Source organism: Aotus nancymaae, unplaced genomic scaffold (assembly GCF_030222135.1).
Source record: "Aotus nancymaae isolate 86718 unplaced genomic scaffold, 86718_ANA_hifiasm-v0.15.2.pri h1tg000067l, whole genome shotgun sequence".
Lineage (NCBI taxonomy): Eukaryota > Metazoa > Chordata > Mammalia > Primates > Aotidae > Aotus > Aotus nancymaae.
The window spans coordinates 8,928,943-8,937,817 of NW_026988482.1; the positions used below are offsets into that span (position 1 = coordinate 8,928,943).

An 8,875-nucleotide genomic window follows, 5' to 3' on the forward strand; every position below is an offset into this window, starting at 1 on the left:
TGCAACCTATAGTACTTCCAGAAGGAATCTTATTAAAAAAGTGATATTTCTCCCTGAGAAAAAAATCTTAAAAACTTGCTTTTAAAACAGAGATAGTCATTTAGCACTGTTCAGTTAGAGAGGATTGTCAAAGAAGATACAAAAGCTATGGTATTTCTCCAAGTAAATGTTTATAAACTATAAATAAATTCAGAACCTCATTTTAGCTATTTAAGCCACATTTTTCCCCAACCACTAAATCATTTTTTTCTTTCATCTTTTCATATGTTATACATTTTACATATCAACCTGATAGATAGTTGGATTTTTAGCCTAATTATTCATACAAACTCAACTCAATAATCCAACATATAATTTAAGTGTATTTAATATGTAATTAATGTTTGTGTCAGCCCCTCCCAGTAATTATCATTGAATTAAAGTTTGAATGCATAGAGTTATGTGAAATTATTTCAGTTTGAAATGACCCAAATTATAATAGTTATCATTTATGTAAACTTTATTGCCACGAAGAATTTTAAATAGATGTTTGTGAACGTTGGAGTGCCTATCTCAAATAACTTTACTGAAACCACCACTTAAGCTTATTATGTACTGTTGAACAGAAAGATTTACTCAATAAGAAATCAAATTCACATTTTTCATAATTTCACCATAATTTTATTTTATATTTACAGCGTTCAATTTCTAATGCAAGGGTCTTGCTGAGGATTTGGAGGATTAGGGAAGAGAGATGGGGTTTGGGGGTGAGGGATCAGAGGTCTGGTATGGACAATAATAATTAAGAAAGCTAACAGGATGTGAAAGTCTTCCAGAAGAAATTCTTGCAGCCAGCTTTGCGTTCTCGGGGTGCCATAGCCGGGTTTGAGTTAGCAGATCTCTGCAGCTCAAGCCTCATTTCATCCTGCTCAGCAGCCTGGGACAGATCTTCAGGTTCCAGGGCATCATTCTCCGTCTGATTGGGTTCAGACAGCAGCTCTGCCAAGAAGTACTTGGCCAGTTCCTGTATAGGGAAGAAGGGAGAGGAAAAGAGAGAAATAGAAGGAGGAAGGACGATGGAGAAGAAAAGCCTAAATTAAAGAACAGATTTGGTCACACACAAAATCCAGTTTTTACAGCTGTGCATTCTCGTCACATTTAAAATCAATCAAGGATATAAAAATAAGGGTAGTTGCTATAATTACCAACTTACATAAAAAAGCTTTAAGAGCTCAAATGTTTCTGCAACCTTTCTGTCCCTGCAGGCTTAACTCACACACTTAAGCGCACACACACAGACACGCACACCACAGGTTAAATGTGTGGCAACAGTTTAACTCAATTTCCATATCACAAGCTACAAAGTAGATTTGTTTTACCATTTTTACCGAGTAAACTGTAGGGGAACGAGACCTCACACAATCTCAAACATACTGCGTTCCGTCTTTAGAGTGCCCCTTTGCCCTAGCACCGATGTTGGGAAGTGAGGTACGAGAAGAGGCGGCAGCTTCAGAGGTCTGCGATTCAGCACCTGGGTCAGCGCTTCCCAGGGTCAGCACCAGGGATAGACGCCATCACCCCTTCGTACCCAGACGAGTACCCAGGTCTTGGAATTTTCTTGAATGCCAAGCAAGAACTCACCTGAACTGTGACCGACCGCGCTTATCAGGAGGAAAAAAAGAGTTAGAAGGGGATTCTAGCCTTTGAAAGTTTTCTCAAGAGCTTTGGGAACTGAGGGACCCAGAAAAGCACCGAAACTCTTTAGAAGCACTGAGCATCCCTTAGGTCCAAACCAGTGGGGCAGGAGCAAGGGTAAGGGAGGGCTGGAGAATCCCGGAGACGTCGAGGGAGTCTCCTTACCTGCTTCCCTGCGGCGGCAGCCAGGGACTTCTGCAGAAACTGACGGAGTCTGGGGTCCGAGGGCGCGCTGGCGACACCGCCCAGGGCCAGGACGATGGAGAGCGCAGCCAGCGCGCACTGGAGGCGGCAGGACAGCATCTTGGCGGCGCTGAGAAAGCCGAACTGGAGAGTGGCTTGTCAAACTCTAGGCGCGGATCAGGAAGCAGCAGCGAAGGCTCCGAGGCTCGCGACTCCTAAAGCGGCTTGTGTGCTCTCAACCGTCTCCCTCTTTTTTAAACTCTCTCTCTGACGTCAGGCTAGGAGGCGCCCCCAGATCTCACCAGTCCTTTTACGCACCATTAGCCTCGCAAAATCAATCACAGAAGACAGGGGAGCCGACAAGATCTAAAGTGGCTTACTTTAAAAAAAAAAAAATACTGCACACGCACAGGCACACACAATTCCACAAGCCCCACGATTTTACAATCTTTTATTTTCACTCAGTGCTGTGAGCATACACATTCCATAATTTCACTCCCACACATGCACACTCAATTACACACAAACAGAGGCTCAAACACTCAGCCCTTAAAGAGTAAATACACTATCACACTTAAATGCACATAAACGTACCCAGACAGCTCCATCTGTCATCATACTCAAACATTTTAGGAAGGCCTGACAAATGCAAAAGGCCATGTGTATGGCAGGTGGAGATCAGATTCATTCCTCTAAGAACAGATTTGAGAATGAAATATGGACAGTAGAAGGACTGAGCCCTCTTTATTTCCTCCATTATCTCATAAAAAGTCTTAAAGATGTAATGGGGCTCAAAAAGAACTTCCCTTTTCTCTATAATGGGGGAGAAGATACCTCTGGCTCACCCTCCATCCCTCTTTCTCAGCAACTGAGCCTTCTGATATACCTGCCTGTCTATTGTGACTATATATATATGTGTGTGTGTGTGTGTGTGTGTGTGTGAGTGTATGTATATATGTATGTGTGTGTATATATGTGTGTGTGTATATATACATATATATAGAGAGAGAGTACATATATATATATATATATATATATATATATGCTGCATCTTCAGAAACCAGGTGAAGCTCCTATTATGTATTAAAATATTCTCAGTACTGAGACTCAAACCAGTGTTAAGAGGTAGAAGGGTTTGGGAGGTATCCTGAATGGTTTGAATAATTGTCACTATTTCTTTTTTGTCTGTAATCCAAGGCAAAGAAGAAACTGCACGGCAAGAAGTGTTAAAACTTCCAGGTCTTGACAAGTCCAGGTAAGGCTAAAGCACAAAGCCGGGCATTAAAAAGTCATTTATATGTGTCGGAATAGTCTAAGAGAGCAATGAATCTGGAGCTGTGGAACCCAGCCCTAGGAAACACATGTTATATTCTCTATAAATCCTGCAACTCTCTCTGGCCCCTGACTAAGGACTCAGAGTTTAGTTCTATCAGTGTGACTGTCCCTAGGTACCTCCAAATGATCTCATATCTCCTGTGCTTAGGACATGATCTTTGGCAGTCCCACTGAGTAGGAAAGGAGGATTTTTCTAAAGCAGGAGCCAGCCAAAGAACAAATTGCAGCTCCCCAGCTTCCCCTGTGCTCTGGGCTCTCTTCTTTCTCCCTCCCAGACTCTTGCTCCCCTTCTTCCACACCCCTGTCCTCTCCCCATACTCTTCCTCCTCCTTCTTAAACTTTCTGCAAATTTATCTTTCAGAATTTTTCTTGTTCAGTCTTTCCCTTGTCTCCTCTCTTGACTCATTCCTTTGTTTTGCTTTGCTTTTCTCCTCGCTTGTTTTTTTCTCCTCTCTTGTTTTTCTCCTCTTTTTTTGTTTTTCTTTGTTTTTCTCCTCTCTTGACTCATTCCTTTGTTTCTCTTGCTCTTCTCAAGCGTTTTCTGACTTCGGTCTGCTTCAGTGCTGCTCTCTCCCTGCCTTCTCGCCCTGCTTAGCCAGTGCCTATCCCAGTCTCTGCCTCTAGACATCTCTCCCTCTCTTGTCTTTCCTCTTGTCTTTTATCTTCCCTCCTTCTCAGCTACTTCTCATCAAAAACAAACAAACAGAAAACCTCATGATCTCTATCTGTTTAAGTACCTATTTATGAATAGTAAACAGCTGCTTCCCTCACACCCTACTGACGAGCTGGGGCTGTAAATGAGACGTCATATGGGTTTTGCTTTTGTTGTTTTATAATTCCTGGAGTTATGAGTCTAAGAACCACTTATCAGAGAAACCAGGACAAAAAGGGACACAAATTCTCCCTTAAGCCCTCCATGGCCAGTTATAGCTTAAAGGTTGGCTTAGCATAAGCTCTTCAAACTTTCCCAACCTGAGCCTTCTGCAGTCAGCCCCCAGGGCATCCCTTCCAGGTCTCAAAGCTGGGGTGGGGAGAGGTGGTTTGTAGTTGTATTGGGGACCCTATTTCCCAGACCATGCAAGTTCACTAGGAATCCTTAACTAATCCTCTGTGGCTCACAAAGCACTTTCTCATCCAACACTTTGGTGCATGCTATTTCCACCTCCATTCAGAGGAAGAAACTGAGGTCCTGAGAGCTTAAGTGTCTTACACGAGGGCACACAGGCAGGAAGCGGCATGGCCACAGGGAGAATGCTACTCTACTTGAGAATGCTGCATGCTCCCCTGACTCAGAGATGCCAGAGAGTCCTGGCTGAGCAGTCTGCAGCCAGGATGCGTGCACCTCTAGAAGGCATCCAGGCCTCTTTCACGTGCAGCTTCTCCAGACAGGACATGATTTCCCACCTTCCTTGTGAAATGTACATTTTGGAGTGACTACCTGCCAATACAAGGAGTAGAAACTTATTTTAATAAAAAGCAACACAATCTGTGAATAAGCATAGACATTCAATGTTAAGCAATGCAAGGAAGGAGAAAGTGTCTGTACTAGGAGGTGAGAGACATGAGTTCTAGTCTGGTTCTGCCACAACCAACTGTGGGACATCCTCTCTGGGCTTTGGTTCTTTATTTGCAAAATAAAACTTGGCAGGCCATCTTTGTGGTTCCCTCCAGTTCTGATAATTAATGAGTTTAAGTGTGAGGAAATAAGGCAAACTCAAATATACTGTCATGCTAAGATGTTATTACTTTCTCAAAATGAGAATTTTATATTGGAAGAGAACCTGGTTTTTGCTAATATTGGAAAGGAGGCTGTGTGCAGAGGACATTTCCCAGGCCTATTAGAAGATGTGTTGTGGAGTCTTGCTTCTGCTGCTGACCTTCCCTTCTCACTGTGGACCTCAGTTTCTCCATCTGTAAAGCTGATTCACTCAACCTCTTTCTACAGATAATTCCTCAGAAGCTTTGCTAGAGAGATGCTGCTGATGTAGCAGTGAACTAGATAGACATAATCTTAGTGACAAAGACAAAGAATAAACATATTAATCAACATATATTCAAATGTATTAGGGATAAAGCAAAGTACGAAGTAGAGCATAATGGTAAGAGGAAGATGCTTCTGAGGAGATGCTCTTTAAACAGAGCTCTTTGAGGCAAGGGAAATTGCCATACTATTATCGGAATGAAGATATCCCCAACTCAAGTGGAAGGACCATCCGTGCAAAGGCCTGAGGCAGAAGTATGCTTGGTACATGCAAACATCAGCAACGAGGCAAGGACTTGAACAGAGTGGGTAAAGCATAGAGGCTTAGGAGATGAGGTCAGCAAGGCAGGCAAGGGCCAGATTACAGAAAGCCTTGAAGGCTGTGGCAGGAAAACCATTTTGAGCGTGAAAACTGACCTGATTTGGTTTTTTAAAAAACAATGCCTTCTGCTCAGTGGAGAATTAGTTGTAGGAGGGCAAGAGTTCAAGTAAGGAGATAACCTAAGAGTGTAAGAAGTGGTTAAGAGAGAAGAGGAGCCAGGGCAAAAGAGACACAGATTTTCTTTGAAATGTCCCATGGCCAACTGTGTGGGTTTGCATAAAGGCACTTTGAATCTTCACAATACAAGCCCTTTGCTCCCAACCGTCAGGGCCCATCTCAACTCCCAAGTTCCAAAGGTTGGGAACAGGGAGGTGTTTTTGTGGTTTTTACTGGGGGTCCTCTGCTCTAGACCTAGTTCAGGTGAGATAAGATGATGTTTGCGGCTAGGGAGGTAGCCATGAAGAAGATGAGGACTGGTTAGACTTAAAGCTCATTTTGAAGTATAGTAAGCAAGAGACGATGATGGTTTATTTGGATATCAAGTTAAGGAAATGAGAAGAACCATCAAAAATGCCTAGAGAGTCATCCAGATGTTCTCTAAAATGCCTTCAAGTTTCACAAATACCAGGGAGGGCAGGAAGTGGGTGTATGCTAAAAACTTGTCCTGGACATTTTGCAAATAGAAAACCATTTTATTTTCCAGAAATTTTCCAGAAAGCGAGGAACAAAGTCAGTGGGGAGAAGCAACATAGAACAGCAAAAGCAGCCATGGGCTGGGAGCCTGAGACCCCAGGCTTAAGCACTGGCCATGGGCTGGGAGCCTGAGGCCTCAGGCTTAAGCACTCGCCAAGGGCTGGGAGCCTGAGGCCCCAGCCTTAAGCACTCGCCATGGGCTGGGAGCCTGAGGCCCCAGGCTTAAGCACTCGCCAAGGGCTGGGAGCCTGAGACCCCAGGCTTAAGCACTCGCCATGGGCTGGGAGCCTGAGGCCCCAGGCTTAAGCACTCGCCATGGGCTGGGAGCCTGAGGCCCCAGGCTTAAGCACTGGCCATGGGCTGGGAGCCTGAGGCCCCAGGCTTAAGCACTCGCCAAGGGCTGGGAGCCTGAGACCCCAGGCTTAAGCACTCGCCATGGGCTGGGAGCCTGAGGCCCCAGGCTTAAGCACTGGCCATGGGCTGGGAGCCTGAGGCCCCAGGCTTAAGCACTCGCCAAGGGCTGGGAGCCTGAGACCCCAGGCTTAAGCACTCGCCATGGGCTGGGAGCCTGAGGCCCCAGGCTTAAGCACTCAGTTTGTATCTGCTTCAGATGGGCCTCATAACCCTCACTTTTTCTCAAATGAGATCTGAGACCCAAATAAGACATTGTAAGTGAAAATGCTTGGTAGCTCATAAAATGTCACAGGTTTTGTTGTTGCTGCTCAGATGGAGGCAGCCAGTCCTAAGCCGAAGGTGATTCCAATGAATCAATCACTTTGGGAGCTGGAGATCCTGCTGAGACTCTGACCTAAGAAGCATGCAGATCTTTCTCATTGGGAATCTGTAGGGTATGATTTAAAGGTCTAGGAAGATCTCACAGAAATGCAGCAGATGGGTGCTGAAATCCCTCCATTAGAAAATAATCTCTTCTCCCTTACATATATTTTCCTTGGAGGTATAACACATTAAAACTTAGTAACTATTAACATTTTAGTGTGGATTCATTTGTCGATTGTCTTCTAGATTTATAGCTGACTAGTGAAAGGTTTGATTTCAGTAAAGCTGGGAGAAGATCATTTTGGAGTAAGAAACCAAGCAGCAGAGAACAGATTGCGGGAGATGAGCTGTTGGGGATGGTGGGAGGCTATGAGTGTACAGACTCTTCAAGGGTGCTTGGGTGAAAATCTCAGAGGGGACTTTTCTTCTAAGCAACCCCACCATCTTGGAGCACAAGCATTAAAACAGCTTCCATTCAGCTGGAAAATTCTCAGCTCAAGCCCCTGGAACTGCTGATTGTAGAGGAGCCAGACTTCTCTGCCAAACTGACTTTCACCAACTTCTACAAAGCCTAGGCCAAAGTGATTGCTTTAGTTAATAAAGGGCAAAAGACCTGTAAGTTTACCTGTTCCTTGGAGAGGGATGGGTGGTGACATCTCAGGCTCATCTCTTGCAGCCGTCTCCTATCCTGTCACTTTCTGGCTCATGACAGTTGCGTTTCCTTTGTGACTTTCCTATGAGTCTCACTCTGCATGATTCCTTGTCTACCAGCCCTCCTAATCCCTCTAATCACTCGCTTTTCCCTGTAGCCTCCCAACCCCATTTGCACATGCTGTTTCCTCTCCTGGAATATCTTTAACCCGTCTCTAACTACTAAGATCATGTAGCCTATTCTAAGATGTTTCCGAGGGCCTCTCACTTAGAATCAACGAGGCCCACTTCTGTGTCCGAAAGTGTGCCCTTCCCGCCTGTAGTAGGGACCCTCACATAATTCTGTTCCTTGAGTGTCTGTATGTCTCATCTAAAAGTCTCAAGGCTCTTGGGAGACCGAGGAGGGTGGATCACTTGAGGTCAGGAGTTCGAGACCAGCCTGGCCTACATGGTGAAACCCGATCTCTACTTAAATTTTTTAAAATACAAATTTAGCCAGGCATGGCGGCAGGTGCCTGTAATCCCAGCTACTCGGGAGGCTGAGGCAGGAGAATTGCTTGAACACAGGAGGCGGAGGCTGCAGTGAGCCGTAATTGTGCCACCGCACTCCAGCCTGGGTGACAGAGCAAAAACTCCATCTCAAAAATAGAAAATAAAAATAAAAGTCTCGAGGCTTATTGAAGGCAGAATCGTTATCTCAACCACCTTTGTTTCCTCCTCAGTGACTACAAAAATGCTAAGCACAGAATATTTGTTGAAAAATGATGGTTGAGTTGAAGACAATTTTCTCTGTCCTTATTTGTGGGTCTCCGTGGATTCCGTAAGTAGGACAAGAATAATGAACAGCAGCTGAGGTCTGTATTACTTGACACACACAAACACACACACACCCCAACCCCAAGAAGCTGATACTTTCAGGAACAATATTGATCTCTTAGTCATCTCTGAGCTTCAGAAAGAACAAAAATCTAAATGCTGAGGCTCAGTGTAAATGTGCCTATATATTAAGAACGAACTGAACTTGTCATGTGAGTGTGCTAACATAGTCACTGAAAATGGAAGAGTCTTCATATCGATTGGAAGGCCTAGGGAGGAGAGATCTATTCACCACTGAAATGCACACATGTTCCTGGTTCACATAGAAGTGAACAGCAGTGCTAACTCACCTCTGTGTAGTATTTCACAATTGCTTAAGTGTGTTAATGACATAATGACCCCAACCAGGCAAGGAAATGGAGGCCTGGGTTATATAGCTAGTG

At 44.5% G+C, this 8,875-nt stretch overlaps 1 protein-coding gene across 1 annotated transcript; it reads right to left on the reverse strand.

The window, feature by feature from the left end:
* Window positions 1–637: 637 nt before the first annotated feature.
* Window positions 638–2,271, reverse strand: SST (somatostatin). The gene is made up of 2 exons (XM_012470868.3): window positions 1,840–2,271; window positions 638–1,003 (listed from the first exon to the last, which is right to left on the reverse strand). The coding sequence occupies exons 1-2, from the start codon at window positions 1,975–1,977 to the stop codon at window positions 791–793; spliced, it is 351 nt and encodes a 116-aa protein (XP_012326291.1). The 5' UTR covers window positions 1,978–2,271; the 3' UTR covers window positions 638–790.
* Between the last annotated feature and the right edge of the window lie 6,604 nt (window positions 2,272–8,875).